Genomic DNA, 19,552 nt, shown 5'->3' with positions numbered 1-19,552 from the left:
CATTTCAAATATCTTCATGCAAAAATGGGTTATACACCTTGCACGACATCTCTGCATACAATGGCCACTAATCTGTCGCTCGTCTCGTTCTAATCATGCATCATCTGTCCCTTTTGAATCAGCGCAGCCAGCGCTGACACTTCGCTATTAGAATGTCGCGCGTGGGTGCGCAAACGCAACTCATTGTTAGTTTATGAATGAAATCGACGACAATTTGCAAATTTTACGATTTAAATCGAATGGCCGAATATTTAATCAATATTTTGTCTAATTAACTATTCATCGTCCAATGTTAAGCTGGAACAAAGTTTAACTAATGTTTTAAATAAATTCATAAATTCCTAACTTTGGCATAAATAGTAATAATTATTAGTTTTTTCGTTTTATTATTATTAGTCAATGTAATATATTCTCGTAGTCCGTCCACTCTTAAACAAATTTGTTCACTAGTACTTACACACGGGTTTATCCCTCTCAGATTATATAACACGTATATAATTGTGGAACTGACCAACGGCACGTCATATTCAGGGTCCTAAGCACATTAACATCTTAAAGGAAATGAATAACAAAAGGAGACGCGGAAAGGGTTGTTGTTTGAGATCTAGTGAAATTTTTACGTATGGCTTAGGAGTATTATTTGTATCTTACAATATGAATGTCCTTTTAATAATATTTTTAACTGAATAAAATAGATCGATAAACATTTTTATAAGTATTTTTAAAATATTGTTTTAAGATTTTATGTTTAAAAATTGAACCGAGTTGTAATTGATTTTGTGGAATATTATATAGAATATTTTGTGCGACCAATCATGTATCATTTCCATTCATATTACATTACATAACAAATAAAGTCACGTAGGCTAATGTAATTAATGAATGCATAATAACATTAATGACTTGACATAAGTATTAGTCAATATACGGGCTTTCCCCGCCTGACTGACGTCCGTCTTGTTGTTTATTGGCTGAGGAAAAACGTTAAGCTCTCCTCTATAACATTCGTTAAATGAATTTCAATTGTCCATACCATTAATTATTATTCTAAATGTCAAGTTTTTGTTTCTACCATTTTGTAAATATAATTCATAGATAATAAATTAGTAATATTAATAGAACTACATAATTTGTTTGTAACAAATTATCATGAAAAAAATAAAAATGATATTTCATTATTCAATAGTGAGGACAATAAAATAATTAATTTCATTGCTATGTTTTTATTAAAACTAATGAGAATCACAAATCATAGGACAATGTCGAATAATCGATATGAAATAAATATTATATGGCATTATGACGGGTGACGGGCGCGGAGTGGACGATCGGGTGTAGTAACGTCGCCATCTCCACGTGTACGCGCCGAGTATATAACACCTTATGTACTCAATTCACCGCACGATTATTCATATGCAAAAAAATCTAAGTCATCATTCGCATGGATTATGGTCTAACGCCGCTTTTGGCACAAAGGCGATGGACAGCGGTCAGTCCATAAAGATGGTCCGATTAAAAGAAGGATGGGGTACTTTTGTTCCGTATTGTGATATTTTACTAATGGGACCGCATTCCGCACCGACCGGTAGGCTCGGAGCGGAGGGGTCGAAGCGATCATTATTTATAGTTAATTTATTATTTTGATACGTGAGATGAAAGGGTTGTGACAATAGCCCAATTCCGTGTTCCTGGCCGTTGGGTCGAGCTCGAGTGACCGACCGCCGCCCGGTGAATGCCTTCGTCGTCGTCTTAGAAATTTAATAACATTGTACGGTCCGCTCTTATTAATTCTCATGTCCTAATTTGAAAGCTGCCTTATGCCTTGTCCTAAAGCATTTAATTATTTCAATAAAATTTAGTTCAATATTTCAAAACTCTGATGTATTAATATAGTCTCTATTTTTTACTAAATAGTGCGAATATGAAGTACAAAGTTACAAAGGCTATATTATATTTCGCGCCCTTCAAACGCCTTGACATCTAGAGGTGAACAGACAGACGTGCAGCTGCATCGCTTATTACTCATCAAATATGTAATGACCTTATAAATTCAATGTTACCGATTTTGACTTACACGCTTACAATTAATACAATATTTTGATACGAAAAAAAGGAAATATTGTAATACAAAATATAAGTTTAAGTTTGTCAATCTGAGTAGTAATCTCTGCCACCCGTAGAGTTGCCACAAATATTAACCATTCCTATCGCCACCAATAGGGACCATGGTAGCTAAAACGTTTCTTATCGCTGTTTTTTACACTGGCTCACTGCTTTGGCCTACTGGAATAAATCTACACAGGATCCTATCACTTCTAAGAGTGTAATGCGATAAATTGGAAAATGCTATAATTTGGAATAATTTGCAATCATTTGGAAATATATTGGAATTAAAAACCTTCAATCATAGTTTTACAAGTCTGTAATATTCGTTTTAAATAACTAAAATTGTTCATTCGGAACGTTGACTTTATAAATATTCTTTAGTTTAGTATTTACATTCTGAAAAGGAACAGCGACAACCTCTTTAGTGTCAATTTCATTTCATAAATCTACGAATACAAACATTGCAACATCGCTCACACCGAACCGTTCGGGTTCCAAAACTTGTTCTAAAAATAATCAGTAGTATTAAAATAGCTCTATTTACTAGTGATTATACAGTAACACTATTCCATTCAACATTTAAATGGTCAACAGTGGCCGGCGAGGCCCATCGCTTCCAGGTTCCCATAGCCATTGTCCGGCGTTGAAGGGTTGACAATGGCCACAAAGGGGTGTGGACAGCGCTTTAAACCTCGCACCGGTCAAATGGTCACTGGAGTTACCAGTCATAGTTTCAATGGACGAGGAAACGTATGAATAAAAAACTTTCTTTCTTGCCGTGTAGTTGTATGATTACATTATTTAAATACCGTTATTCGTCAAAGTTTTTTATTACGAGGGCTCGCACATGAGAACGTTTCGTGACGTCGAGCTGAAAGTTATGATCGAACAGAAACGGACCGCGTAACTGTCACCTCGGACCGAGCACAACGGTCAAACGTATACGAAGCCGAAATAACAGCACATCTCGACTCAGAATCTTAATAAGGCGTAACTCGTGAAATATCACACATGAATATTAACACGGCCGGCGCGATAACTAATTCACTATTCTACTATATTACACTCAACAATTATGCAAACGAAACACACCGAAATGACGAGTACTAGTATTTGTGATGCAAAAAAATGCAACCCTAATCGCCCCTCGGCCTCTGCGACCCTAAGACAGAGAAATCAGCATAATCATAAATTAAAAACATACCAAAGCATTTTTGCATAATAATAGATCGCTGACCATACGCATGCGTTCCCACACGGCAGAAACAGGTTAAGTGCAAGTGCATTTCTGCGATAGCCTCTAACGGTAGTTAATGTATTGTCCAAACTGACCGTTGGGTCTAAGAGACCCGGGATTAATAGCAGGGTTGCATGCGAATTATGCAAGATGACCGTTAGATGCAACAACAGATGCTGTCTTTGTGATTTATTTGTGTTTTATTCAAATTACATATTTAAACAGTTCGCTGACACGGTTCGCCGACCATACCTACTTAATAAGATTCTCATCTTACATTGCTTTAGATTAAAAACGGAACGTTATTTGGCATGAATTTAAATCTAGAAGCTTTATATTTTTGTACATATAATAACCGCAACTGAACTGAATAAACACAAACAGATAATAAAAATGATGCAATTAATTGTTATAAAAATTCCAGAAATATATAAAAAAAACAATACATTATTTATAAATAATTTCTAGAACCGCAAGATGGCCGTCTCCGTCATGCCTATTTTAATTTCTCTTCGAACGACTTCGGTGTATTTGAGTGAACATATTTTATTATTAGTTACCGATTGACACAATTGTCTCGGAAACATTGAGTTCATCGTTTCTCTGAGGTTTAGACAATTTATTAATAAACACAACACATTACCTACAAACAATTCATACAAAGCGTAACAATTGTTTTCTTATGAATTTAGTTATAACTTCATCATTTAGTATTGAAATGCATCGTCGTTTATACGTAATGTACTAACAGAAAAAATATTGTAAAGTAAATTTGCGGGTTCCTTTGCGGGTTCCCTGTCACACGTAGAATTAATAATATTAAGCGATCATAAAAACTATTTAATTGTGTACTAATTTATCACATTTTGCTCTAGGTTCCCTGCCCCCCTCACCAGCCGACAGTGGCGTGTCAGATGTGGAATCTTCGTCATCAGGCGCCGGCTCTGCGGAGGAGCTGAAAGCGCGGCTGCAGCCCCCGCCCCCAGCGCCCTTCCACACGCCTTTCCTGCCCTTCTACCAGCAGCATCAGATCGCCACCTCCTTGCAGCACCATGTCGCTGCCCATCCAAGGCCAACCGGTAAGAATTTTGAACATTATAGATATATTTGTTGATAGTTGAGACGCGGTAACTTGTAACTGATGTACCTATACAGCCCTGTTTACCTGTTTCTTATAATTATGACGAAGTTTTGCCGAAAGTTAGTTTGCAATCGAACTCTGTAATAAAACTCGACTTAGCCGATGTACACGGTTAAAGTTTATTTTAGATATGTTAATTACGTTATCTTAGGCTAGGTTATATATATTTCATGATTATATCGCAAGAAGTTTGTATAATTATTATGACAAGTCTAAAATATAGCCTCCGACTTTAGGTTAATTTAAAATAAGACTCAATTTTATACGACTTATGTGTTACGTAATGTATATTGTTGGACATGTTCGGACTCTGACGGGTATAACCGGCAACAGATTCGGTATTTAATTGATACTTATTCCTTCATACAAATCAGTGGAGGACAACTCTTCGTTTACGACGGTTTCGCCCATGTACACGGCTATTTATGTTGTCTGCAGTATTTGCTCGACTCAGGGACACTCGATGAGAATACCAATGCATTGTAATGGACTGCCGAACACAAGATCCGCATATTATTTACACACGTATTACTAATGAAGTTATAAATCTTTATAAGCAGTACAAATGATTAAACTTTAGTCTTGAATGGATAATTTAAACAAGATATCATTCTTCTATGTACAAATATATATATAATGTTCTTTTGTTGGAATTCTCGTCCTGCGATTTTCATAACTAAGATGTACATAACTTCGATCTTATTTGCTAAATAAGGTCTACGTTTTTTGCGCCTATACTTGCACCTTAGTTATCTATGACAATAATTTTACTTATTTTAAAGATACTAATCCAAATTATGATACAAAAGTATTACTTGTACCTTCAGGAAGCGATGTATCAAATTTTATCATTCAAATATCAACTTAAATAAGTTTTACTGTTAAACACGTTAAGCCGAAGTTACTTTTGGACAATAATTGAAACGAATTAATTATTTTATAGTAATTACTTACATTAATTATTACATCTTTTTCAATTAAACGTTTAAAAATGAATGAAAAATAGCGTTGCGAAAATTAAAGATGGAGAAACAAAAGCATTGTTTGGGTGGGAAGGTGACCGACGGTGAACGCCCCACCCGGAAGGTCACCTTAGTGCGCGCGCGCAGGGTATTTGGGAAACATCAAACAGCGCGGACCGTCTTAACCCTAAACTTAGATATATCAACTTAGCAACATGTTATTTTTAAAACGTTTTAGTAACGTGAATCTTTTATTACTTTATCGGTTTTTCTATTCCAATTGGCAAATTAAGTTTTATTTTATAGAGTTAATAAAAACAACTGCTACAAATATTAATAGTATCGTCATTTTTTAATTAAGTGTTCATTGCTATGATATCACTATAGTCAGTACCTGCTAAGCGCATGGGATACTATAATTCCGTGTATATTAGTTATAGAAATGTCACTCTTCGAGGAATGCGAATTGCCGCTAAACTAAAATCATTAAGAAGCAAATTAATAGTAACAACAAAGTAGTAGATCCTCTGCGGACTTCCGGGGGCGTGTTTAGCGCCCTGGCTGCCGGCCAGTTGGCCCTCATTCCGTCTCCCAAGAACATTAAACAACCAAATTATTCACCCACCCGACAATAACTCACGATGCATTTGTTACAAATTGTAAGCGAAAAACACGTGTGATAAGTAAAGTTTTTATAAACAAAGCTATCAATTCAGATACGGAATTAGCTCGAGAGATGCGTTTGAGAATACGGACCATTATTGTGACCAATTTACACATCGACACACACACCGAGCTTACTAAAATTGACTTCCAAGTTGGTTAAGCATCGACAGAATTCCATATTTTAAGCATTTAATAGGTAATGTTACAACATTTTAGGCAAATACGTTTAAACAGATCTACGAGTGTTACTAGTCTTCGATATATTTTTGCAATTTAGATGGATTATATTTTATTAGATTAATAGTTCTGAGTAACATGTAACGTTCGACTAAACAAAAGCAATAAAAAACGGGAAGTACAATTCCGTCATGAATCGAACATTTGTTTGTGATGAACACGTTTCGCTGTGTTTACTGACACACACATTTATGTTGCACAGATTTCCTAGAACACATAACAATAACCGCGACGAGATCATAAGACACACTAAGACATTGATGATTAGTTAATGAAATAAACACATAATATTTTTTCGTATTATAATTATCAATAATTAATGTAAATCTTGTTAAGTTCTATTTTTAAAGTAAAAAATTTTCAAAATTACTTCGAAAGTAGCGATAAAACATATCGTATTAAAGAGCGACAAAATTAAAACAAAAATCAAAGATCAGAACTCGATACGGTGAAGGCGCATCCCTAGCGCGGAACCCGTTGGCATAGCGATGCATCGGACGCCTGTCCTCAGCTATTTGACATTGTACAAGGTCAGTGCTCCTAATATAAAGATGCAAAAACTACCGCGCTGCCCGCGTATGCGTACCGCGTAGCGTACTGCGCCGGCGCATGCGAAACGACCACTTTCGATTATTATGGTTGCATTTAAAAATTAACTAGTAATTACGTGTCTATGACTTGTTTTGTTTTACACTTGGATACAATCAACGGACTATCTAAATTATTGAAACTGGTTTATCACGTTATTACCATTTCTCAGTAGGTATAACTTATATTTAGTATCGTGCAACATTAAAAGAAATAAAAAATGATATTAAAAATATTGTAGATGGTGATAAAATATTTTCCACGATAAATGCTCCTCTTGAAAAAATTCGATACTCAAACATAATGTCACAACACTGAATCGGTTGCTACATTACACCGACACCGATAAATTTTGCCGATAATTCAGGATAACCGCTTTTATTTTCACTTGCAAACAATAAAGTCAACAGCAAAACGCTTAAGCGGGAACGGAAAAGATAAGATTCGCCACAAAAACAATAACAGCGGGCCGGACTAAAGTGTCACGATGTTACTTTTCCTGCAAACCATATCAGCGTGTAAATACAGACACAAATTAACAAATATAGATTTTAAGCTTTATTCTCTTCAAGAAAATCCTTAATTTTACAGCGACTATAAATTTACACATAAATGGTACCCGGATTATGATATTCTTAAAGGAAAATAAATTGCTTTTAAAATACTTTGTTATTCATATCAAATAAAATCTTAAATTGATTTTGAAGTAAACTTTGCTTTCGAACTTACTGTCACGTCGTACAAGTAAAAAATTTGAACAAGGATTAAGGTTTTAAATAAGGTTTTGAATTTGCCGAAAGTTTTAATGCGGCACGAACGGTACTCATCATACGTTCCAATTGTGCTCGGAGGCTGCTCGGATCATGTCATGTTGGAAGTGGCTGCGAGGCGTGCGGTATTGCGCTAACCACACACGAAATTTCGATGTTGCAAACACGTTGCGAAAGAGCGCGGTACCGGCGCCGCCATTGTCAGCCACTGGCGAAACACACGACCTTCCTACTCGGATTGGAGTCGAAACCTGATTCGAGTATGTGCCACGCTAACGCTCAAACGCTACAGCCATGTTTTCGTACGTTTCCGAAACTATTGAAACAGGTGCTGCGACGCGGAAATCGACGATGAAATTGAAATGTACACAAGTGGCCAGGACGATTTCACATTTTGGAGGCCACGTAAGCAAGGGAACCTCGAAAGTTTTCACTGAATCGACGCATTGTATTCGAACATGAACGATGTCGAAACTGCACATAGGTGTAAAACATTCAGATATCGTTCGTATCGGTTAATCATCGCAGCCTTGACTTGGCGCTAGATTGGCCAATTACATGACGTACGGCGATGTGAAACACCACTCTTTAGCGTCGAGAGGTTCCAAAGAATTGTGATGCCGGTTGCGACAGAGCGAATGTTTGGATGGATGCGCGCCCGGTAGCTGCGACACTCACAAAACAGCTTCACGAGCTCAGGTAACATTATGCCACGGCCGATATATGTTACTAAACTAATCACATAGTGTACGATGCACCAGAAATAGAATTAAAACGTAGTCGAATAAGAAATGTTTGTTGTCAATCGGCATCTGATTGGGCCCTGATTGCGTGATATCCTCTCGCCGCTGGGCACGCCTGATATCGCGACGGTTGTTTTTCTATTTATCATAATGACCTGAATCTGTCGTACGTTTACACGACATACGATAGCTGATTGCACATTAACTAAAACAACTAACATGTGAGTAGTGTATAAAATAAGTTATCATTATAAGCGTGTTTTCGTGACATATTTGCACAAACGAAATGGAAATTAAAATGATCGTTGCGTCTATTTTGCGGAGCTGCATCGCGATAAGGCTTGCATGTGTGCGTTTCTAACGTGTCCGAGTGTGCGTGTGTGCGCGGTGCGCGGGAGTGTGCGCGAGGTGATCGTCCCGTTTCAAGGGCAGTGCAGCTAGCGCTCATATTAATAGTTGGCGACTATTTTTGCCGCGCCGCCGCTGGGGGACCGGAACGTTATTATTGACATTCGCGAACTTCCAAATTGGACTTACATCACTCTGCGTGAAAAACAAACTTACTTTTCCTGTTTATTTGAGACATTCGAATAACTATTTCACGCTTTAAGCAAACTGTTGTCAGTAATTAGTACTTTTTCATTAGCCATTAAAACTGCACTGAAGAAAGTTGAAAGTATAATTTTTTTTTAGGTAAAAAATATATTTTTAATTGTTATAATCAAAATATGCCTAGTAGATTATAGACATATTCAATGCTATTTATCAAACGTTCATAATAGATAACAGGTTGATGTTTCGAGAACGGAAACGTAACCAATTAATTTGACCTCAATTCGGATTTCTCATCCAATATATGTTAGTTTTCCGCTAATTAGAATCTCGTTAGAAATAAACCTTAGGATCTTAATCTGATGTATTCTGTTAACGTGTAATGGATGTTACAATATTTTATTTCAATTTCATTAGAAATCTTGGAAAAATCTTAGACAAAACAATATGTATTTTTAAAGACATTTCACAAGACATATATATAAACTAAAGTCTTTGTCCAATCGTCGGCCGTACAAGGAAGACGCTCGCGCCATCTGTCGTTCGGCCGGCGCTTGCGCAATGCGACCCACTTGCGCCGCGGCCGCTGCCAAACGCCTCGGCTCCTCTACAATTACATATTTCGGTGTCGCAACACTCGCGTCGCATCCGAGTTGAACGGCCCGCGACCTTGAGCGTTGCGCAGCGCACGCGCCGCTGAAAGCGAAAGGACGGAGTGAATCCCGGAATTTAGTACAGTAACATGAGCTGCGAGCGGTAGCTCTGCCTCCTGCTACCATCGCAAGCCGACCGTGGCACAGCCAAGACTAACTCAGCAATCTCCGTAACAACAGAGCAGCCGTAATGGAAACTGAATTGGAGCTAACGATGGTCATGTGTGTACGTGATCAGCCACTTGTAAACGTCACTTATCACGAAACCGCATAGAGGTTCCTCCTACCCGTGAATCATACGAACAACAAGAGCTGGTAGTAGTGCGTCACTAAGCGTTCTGTTTCTCACGCCTCCTTGCGCCCACGCACTTGCACAATATTCTGTCCGCCGCCATCTTCCTTCCGAAACACACCACATTCACATTTATTAAATAACTTCTCTGAAAAACAAAAAATAAAATATTAATATTGGAATGGATATTTTACGTAACGTTATGAACGCTGACTGGGGACTTGTCCTCGACTCATATTGTGTACACAAATGTTAGTTTAAATGATATATTTCCTTGTCGTATATTTTAGTTTACAAGGAAATGAGACCTCATTTGATCAAACTTCACTTATCTTATTAACGTAGTATACAAAATTCAATCAGACGAAAAATAATCGCGACCCAATTCACGTCGAATCTCAGCCCACTTCCCCGGAAACCTCATACGTGTGCTTATTTTACGATAGGTATAAAAACAGAGGGGCAGCAGAGTCCAGGCGGCCTACATACGCGCTTCACTGATTTCCTGCCCGTTTTAAAATTATCCGCTCGTTCTCGGCGGAGCGGCAAGGGCGCCCTTTGCGGACCATAGCCCCTTACACTCTAAATAGAATTATAAAGTCTACAGCCGATACACAGGAAATCCAAATGTCAAATGTCGATTATATCATTCTAACAATAACAACTCTATCAATACTATAACCGCTGTTTAAAGTTCATTATGAACACCTGACCCTAAAATTGTTCGAGTAGTCATTCCAATTTTAATTGCTCGTGTCTTCTAGTTATCAGGTTATATTGAATGATTCGTCAAATATCGGCAAGACGTTTCCGTATCTGCCAAAGCACTTTCGTATGAAAATCTGAACCTGTTATTTTCCAAAGGAGGTCTTGAAATGAAAATGAGATGGCAAAGCGGCTATCCTTGTGCCGTGCGTGGCACTAACGGGGTCAGTGTTAGACCGCATAGCGCTGCATAAATAGACGCACTCGCCCCACCACACCTCCCTCCTTTCGCTTCGATGCACTAAGATCATCTTTGTGGAAGTTTAGTTAGGGATGTTCTATATAATATTCTCAGTATCCACTATCGTTCTTAATCAGAAAATGGACTTAAGGTTTTGCACTAGTTAGAAATATTTGAGCCATTTTTTTATATCCTTATTTATAACAACACTTCAACAATGTATTTCTCTTAACATAACGTCACAGAAAAAAAAGCAAGCACCCAGAGTATCTAACAGTTAAACTGAAATGTTTATTACTAAGCTTTATATCGAATATAATGACAAGTTAGGACATTTGCCAATTCAGTAGTATAATAGTGTAAATTATATTCAATAAAATGTCGCAAATAAATTATTGTAATCAATGAATGTTTGAACGTAATAGCTAAACGATAAAAATTGTGTCGTTCTGTAGAGACATTTAATTATATTATTTACACGACCATTTGAAAACTTAACGAGTGATTATCTTCTCATTATTGATTCTATAGAATAATAAATAAATACACCCTGATACCATTTACACAAAATTCAGGGAAGATTTATTTTTTAATCAAAAGATTCGTTGACGAAAAACAAAAGTTTACATGCTATATAGCAGCAGTAGCAGACGCTCGTTTAATAAACTACCCGACCTAAGATGATAATTATCAGCTACGTATTCTAAATTAGCGTTCATTAACAAAAGACTATTCCAATAACGCTTTTTGTTTCTGATCAGAAAATATAACTTTCATTCTTTCACACCTTATAAGAAGATCTAGATGCTGTAAAAGTTTATTTCGGTCCACGGTGTTACTATGACAATATACATTATAATTTTCATTATTCCAATAATGTACTTTTAAGGTAATAACGGTGAATAGCCACAATTATTGGCAAATACCCAAAACGTCTTAACCACCCGTGCGAAACGCTGGAATACCAACTCACAGCTCAAACGTTACCGACTAAAATGGAATTTTCCAATGAGGTCGCTTCGGGATAATTATCCGACTTTATGCGAAACTTATCGTTTCAAATAAATAATAATTAGCGACAAGTCGTTCCGGCCTGTTTGCCGCCAGGGTCGAGTGGGGCAACGCTGAAAATGTAGGCCTTGACCGACCGCGGCCGGCCCTCAACCTGACTGCGAGCTAGGCAGCGTCGGCCCTACGGAGGCACCTTTTGTTTGTAATTTGCCACTTTTCATATTTCACTGGTTTCATATTGTTAACTCCAAATAATGTACAGAATACAAAAGCACTATCTATTGGAAGGTTCGATTGTAGAAACTTAACGAGCTATAAGAAATAACAAGTATAATAAATCTTTCCATCAAACTAACTAGGTACTTGCGATTTTACTTAAAACTTTAAATAGCGACATTTATAAAGAATAATATTCGTCATTTAATTATGTTACCGTTTTAACTTTACTTAATTATACACTGAGAATTTTCTTAAAGCGATTCTTAATCAAAGATTTAGTGTACCCTACAGAATCAGTTGCACAAGTACTCAGTAATGCAATTGCGAATCCACTCGGATTGCATTATTATTTTTAACAGAACCATGTTAATTATCGTCGGTACGTGTGTGTAAACAATAAATTCTTGTTTTGAGCTATTAATGTATGTAGGCCGCAGCGGATAACAGTCGGCAGCCGGAAACCAACATTAGAGATGAGCGGAAGGCGAAACTTCTCGAGCAGCACGCAACCTGCGTAGACGCCGTCGGATGCAAATTAATATAACCCAACCTTATTAAGTGAACCTCGTATCTGATTACCATCCACCCATCGACACCCGTATTGAAACAAGTCTAACGTACGAGCGAGTCTCCGGCGATACAGCGCTTTTATGCTCTATGCCATATACATTATACGCTAAGTTACATAAACATAAGATTACTTCTATTGAGATAAATACATTTGCAATAAACTAAATATCAATTTAGTATTTTATGGTAAAAATAAAAAGTTTTGCCGACTACATTTAGTTTAAATACTCATCAAAAGCACTTACAGACTACGGCTTCAATCATTTTAGTAAGCACCTAAATGCTTCTGAAGCAAATAGTTCTGAAGCCAATAACCAATACATCGCCACCGAGTGATTGATCCAAGATGGCGTCCCGCAAGGAAGTGCAGGAATTCGCGAGGCGTGTTAGAGGACGCGAGGGGTGGCGGGAGGGGCGCTGTGACCTTCGCGCGTTGATGCAATGTCGCCGTGTCATTGACCACGCGCCGCAAACAGTTGCAGCTCACCCCCCCGCCGGCCGCCCCGCCGCCCACACTCGCGCCACCCCCTGCACCCGCGCCATCTATCAGCCACCCGCCCCCCTCTCGTTCTGCACTCACTTTTACCGTCGCGTAAGGATGCTAGCTCCATTGTCGATATTCCTGTATTTTGTATACATGCTAAAAATAATAAATTATCAAGTGTCGATTTGCTTAAATAATATTTTGTACGTTTACTCTAAACCATAGTTGTATACAGTTAATATTATAAAAAGCGGCCATTGCTTCATAGAAGTACAATGAGAAGCAAATAGATCGATTATTTTAACGGGTGCTGACGTGGCCTCGCTTAGTTAACTGTGTAAAAACAGCGAAGCAATATTGTAAGTTACAACAAGGCGACATTTTCTTTAGTTACACGTATTTACGTAAGCGAGGTACATGAACTCTACAACGAATCACCTTCGGCGCGTCCCAATATACAGGTTGAGGTCGAATTGACAATAAAAGTAGTTTTCGATAAAGCAACGACAAACAAGACGACTTTCGTGGCGAAGTCATTAGTTCGCGCGGGAAAGTGATAATGCGAAGTGAGACACACTCACTAATCGCAGTGAAGATCGTACGATACTCCGAACTGACCAATCCCACACCTCTCCATGTGCTCTGCATGTTTCACTGGCAGCACACATCCCAACACGAACTGACACGGCTCATCACAGATAAAAAAATAATCTCTAATATCTGTACTAATAATTATTTAACAAGTAAGTTTCATTCTAATAAAATAATAACATTATAAACATGTTTATACAGAGACATAAATAATCGCGGATACAACATAAAAGGAAATAATATCGTCGTCTATCTTTTCGAACGTGGCCCCACTGATCCTGACCTTCCTTAACACATACACGCCATAGTATTACCCGGCCTAAATAAATAGCAGGCACACACAAACAAGACGCGTACATCGGACTGATAACTGCATCCGGCACGATATTTGCATTATGATGTATAAAAAAACTTTTAGGCAGATAGCCTGTCATTGATAACCTATTCGGTGGTCGCGATCTCGATGAAAGTCATCGTAATTATTGGTTCGTTCGCTTTCATGTTTTGAATGTGAGCTGATTATATAATCTTAAAAATATTTGTTTACTCAGGAAATGTTTATTAAAATTCACTTAAGGTTAAGTCAGTTGCAAATACTATCATCTCGTGCTCGGTCACGCTAATTTATCATAAAAGTTAAAACACCACTTGTGAGAAACGGAAATTTTATCTGTATTTATTATTAATGTTATGCATGCGTTCGGAAACAGTTTTAAGAAAATCTCGTCTGAAAATATACTTTAATGAATTAAGAAAATGAACACGTTCGTAATTATTTAAATATAAAGTAGATAACAGTATTTGTTTTTTAATTTTCTTTTGCAAAAATTGAATATCGAATAATTGTTACATACATGTATTTTTTTTACTTTATCCTAGTCATTATTAGAAAGTAAAGGCTTACAGATAAAAAGTCTAATATAGAACAACAAAAATTAAAAAAAAAATGTAGCGAAGTTATGTTAGCGTAATACACAAACGACTAAAATGTGAATTAGATAAGTGTTCACTTCCTACACAGATAATAAGCGACCATCGAACTGTGGAGTCGACGCCAACATCCACAAAGCGGTCCATGACGATAAAAATTATATGTTCAATTAACAATAAAATCATTAAAAACAGGCCTTTAATTTTATACTCATTTCACGATAAAAATACTTCATATTTTTTTTAATTCATTTTACTGCAACGATAAGTACTTGATATAAATAAACGAAAATTATTCACAATTAATTGAATAAAACATTGTCTTGTTATAATAAAGTCGCATAGTGACTATAAACAAATTATCAATGGTATAAGTAGTAGTAGAATATACACTGGCAACATAATAATTCCTTTATTGATAAAAATCTATATCTTTCTCGTACGACTTTAACTCTTAACTCCAACCAATTTAATCCTATTTATTTAAAAAATCGCTTGACGTTTCAACGACTTACCGTCCATTCGATATCACCGAGGCAAGAATGATGCTCTGTATAACTAAGTAACAGTGATAACAGCCTTTGATTGATAGGACATAGTATAGTTTATTTACAAACACAATTCATAATGATATACGAAAAGCTACATTTCAAAAGTATTAATTTGTATTGGAAGCATGGACCTCCTTCCAAAGGTTACGGATTACGAGTGACACCACAACAGTGACGTCACGGTATTACAAACAATTACAAATTACGCAAGTAAAGCGGCCCGGCTCGGCTTGTGCCAATGACAACTGCCGACCGGCGCGCCGGCATTCGAATGCAAATATTTCACGGAACACGCAATATTGTATTTGCATAAAACTTCAATAAGTTCATCCCGACTTTGAGCTTCCGACTCAAACGAACCCTTTGCAGATCCAAACATTATCTCTTCGAACCGGCAATGAAACGAACGCGCCTGTGATATTTTTTGACTTACAATATCGAGTTACGAGAGTGATTCCGTTTTAGAATATTCATGGGATTCTTAATCTAAATTCCATCCAGAAATACCGTGTCACAATACGCCCACGTGACCCCAATACAAGTGCCGCCCTCTGCTATCGGTTACGTAAGGTGCTTGTGCCCGCGCAGCGCTGACCTTACTTAACGCAACGCAAGTTCGCCGCGAACGGGGACATAGACGTTATGATATAAACAAACGGAATTGTCGAATAATTGATGTATAGTTTCACTCGGATTACTTGTACACTACTTTACCACAAACACCAGCTCAATGGGTATTCTATCTCATATTAAAACTCAGATCTAAAGTACGATTTAAAGTAAACTTAACAAAAAAAATATTAGTAGTATTTAATTGTATGCCTTCCGTTATAATCATTTGCTAACGTTGTAATCTTCATGCAACAAGACATTCGATTGTTTTTCACATCAATCGCGCATATTAAACGCAATCCGATAGAAAGAGAACACGCAAATACAATACCAGTTTTATTCGGTAAGCGAAATACTGATAAGTCCAATTAATATTATTACATCAATTCAAATACCAAAGCTAACAGTGATTAAAATTATATTATCATTGTTATTCATGATGAGGTGCTGATACGAGCCTAATAATCGGGTAGCATATCTATCGGGTTACACAATAATAGATGAAAAATCTAGGTACAAGATAAGTTACTTACTAAAGTGAAAATCTTGTTAATATCTCACTTTTTGGAAGTGAGTTTGGTTTGAATAATGACTCAAAAGAACAATGAGATGTGGAGCAAAGCGATGTTAATTCAAAGTCGAAGGTTTAATTGAAATAAAAACAATACACATATGTATTTGAAAAAATATACATTCATAACTAAACTTCGTTATGGATCAGATTTCGTTGTACGTTGTCACATTGGTGACATTCGAATTACTATCATAAACATTACATATATTTAAAACCAAAATATTCAACCACACATCACTATAAAATATCCGTCTGTATATAAAGAACGTGCATTCTTTAATAAACTAAGCGTGGTGATAGATTATCTGTGTCAACGGATAAGATTATTTTAATCCGGGATAGTAAAAGTGTTCTCACGGCATAGTTCATCGCGAACTGACGGACTCTCCTTATATATAGCGTATCTAATGAATATCCGTTCTCGCAAGGAGATTATAATGAAATCAAGCACCAACTACCGAGTTCTTTATATTCCGTTTGCGTGGAAATATTTATTAATTGAAACTATATACCGATCTTCACACATACAAAGAAACAAATACTTATTTAAAAATATAATTTCTGGATTTAATAAGAAAGGATATCCATTATATAAAAATCCTTTAAAGTATGAAAATATGTTTATGTTTAATATTTTTTTTTATCGCACTGAATTTGTATAAATTATCCGGACAAAGTCACCTTGATAACGAAATCAAAACAATTTATCACCTCAACTTGCTCGCTCGGATAAGGCGACGAGTGAACAGTATATAAATATACACTAAAAAGTTTCATCCTATGAGATCTGATGATTCTCTACTCACATTCCCCTTTTATTCATTTAGCGCCTTTTAATTCTACACACTACACATATAATTAAGATATATTCCAGGCAGTAATCTCTCGTTCATATCCAATCAAAAGACTGTAAATTACAATTTGTATGACGCATCGTTTAAAAATATCTTAATCGATTAATATAACTAAACAAAAATGTATCTCGAGGCTATAATAACAATAATTAAGTAATAGGTATCATACATTCGTCCATAATTACTAACAAACATATTTTCATCTTTATTATGAGCGAAACGAAGTATAATTCGGATTCAGATGCAAAAATAAGACTTATAAGGAAAATCACAAAGCGCGACGCGTAATCTTGTAAGCGCTAAGCAGCGGGAGCGACGGGAGTAGAGGGATGCGCGGGCGCAGGCTTTGTGTGTGTGAGCGCGTGTGTGTGAAGGTCAACCGGCGGCGTCATTTCCTGGTCATTGCCTGCCTCATCCGACGCCCGTCTGCACGCGCACGCACACACGCGAGATATGCACTCTTAGAAACACGCACACCGCTTTCCGGTGCCACAGGAAAACGTACGTAGATGTAGCCATTGTAAACGACTCTATGGGAGGATGTGACTGAATAAAAATTGCATTGTTTATGCATGACAATCAAACTAGGATAGCTATGTACGACTTCCCACGTGACGGTAGATTTTTAAGTCCGTTCAAGTCGCGACTGGCTTTTGTTTAACCGACAAAAGGAATCGCTGAATTTGACAAACAAACTACCAAAGCGATTGAATCTGCTGTTTAATGCGATTTCGGCTCACATTTGGAAATTTTGAAAACCTTCCGAAATTCCTCGTGAAACCTCACCTCATTCGAAAAGAAAACTAACTCTTCGGATGAAATCGTCATGCAAACGTCCGCTACACAAATACTAGAACTATTAATAACGTAACAGTGTATGTTTAAAACAAAGAAAATCGTACAACACACAAATGTTACGTGTATCATAATCCGTGCAATTCGCGTTATCTCTTCCGGCAAAAAATATTAACAAGATAATGTTTGTTGTTCGCAAAAACACGCTCAAACAGTTGCTTGGAGGAAATGTACCCAATCTTATCTCATTATATTTATCACTTTATCAGCATCGTCATAGATATATCATCTGCGAGCCGGTGACGACGCTGGGACATTGCCAAACATCTTTTATACTCGCTTTTCAAATTTCATCATACCAATAGAAAAGTGAATTCCAATTGGAAATAAATGTACCTTCATCACAACTTCGTTAGGCCACAAACGATTCGCAAGTTAGGGCTTAAAATGTAGACCCAGTGAGAAACGAGCTTAATGTTCGCGCTCAGAGCTAATATATGAGTCTATAGATGATAAAACAATAGTGTTTGTATCACAAGAGGTTTGTGGGGTAACCTATTTCTTGCGTGCGGGATGCGAGACCGGTTGTATCCCTCCTCCACTAACGTTCGCATTCTTGTATCCGGGAATAAAATACCGTCATAGTGACCGATGGTTTCAATAATAGCCCGTAGTGCTCGATGATAGAGTCTAGTTTCGGCTGGACGTCACGGTGAGTAGTTTTCTTTTCGCATCAAGGGAGTGAAGATGACACTAGATGTACGGGCGGGCGCGCACGACGCCGTAACCTTGGTATTGCAGCAGTTAAACCAGTAGGATGCGTTCAGCGCATCCGCTAAAAATAGAATCGCCAGCGCATAATATATGTGTTTTTTGTTGTTTTGTGCTAGTGTTCCCAGGGTAGGGATACAGCGTACGTGGAACGGTTCATTAAATCGTAAATATATGAGTAACAATACGCGAGCCCATCCGTTATCATTTCCATTTATCTTTTAGATTGCGGCATGTACTTGCTTTTTAGGTTGGAATAACATTTTGTTTTCAAACGAGGCCGGAAGCCCTAAAACCTAGACCCGTCCGTGCCGCTGTGGATGTGCGGAGAGACATTAAATTTAATTACATATACATACAGTAGCTATGTACAATGTACATATCTTCTCGTATGTGTGCGTGACCGTCGTGTGAATCACATGCTACATACGTATATCTTTACATGAATATTTTTGTTAACAAAATAATTTAGCATGCATAAAAAGAATATTTTAAATTGTTTCTACTACTTTAGATAAAATTATTTTATGATTAGTTACTAATGTTGAGGTTTCTTTTTTATTAATATTAATAAACATAATAATATAGGCATTTCATTACTACACATTCTTACAGAGAGCTAGACATAATTTAATTTAAAATATCAATTTCGAATTTGTATCATTCTATTATTCAATCTAATTTACGACAGCGTAGT

At 37.0% G+C, this 19,552-nt stretch overlaps 1 protein-coding gene across 3 annotated transcripts in view; it reads left to right on the top strand.

Annotated features, from left to right (window-relative positions):
- LOC124535492 (ecdysone-induced protein 74EF) overlaps positions 1–19,552 on the top strand; it is a 149,615-nt gene that overhangs the window by 123,290 nt on the left and 6,773 nt on the right. For all 3 annotated transcript variants that reach the window (XM_047111708.1, XM_047111701.1, XM_047111717.1), the window contains one exon: positions 4,219–4,422. In XM_047111708.1, the coding sequence (XP_046967664.1) occupies positions 4,219–4,422 (204 nt within the window). The remainder of the gene's footprint in view (positions 1–4,218; positions 4,423–19,552) is intronic.

This window comes from Vanessa cardui, chromosome 2, assembly GCF_905220365.1.
Source record: "Vanessa cardui chromosome 2, ilVanCard2.1, whole genome shotgun sequence".
In the NCBI taxonomy this organism is placed as follows: domain Eukaryota; kingdom Metazoa; phylum Arthropoda; class Insecta; order Lepidoptera; family Nymphalidae; genus Vanessa; species Vanessa cardui.
This window is presented reverse-complemented; position numbering and strand designations above follow the sequence as displayed.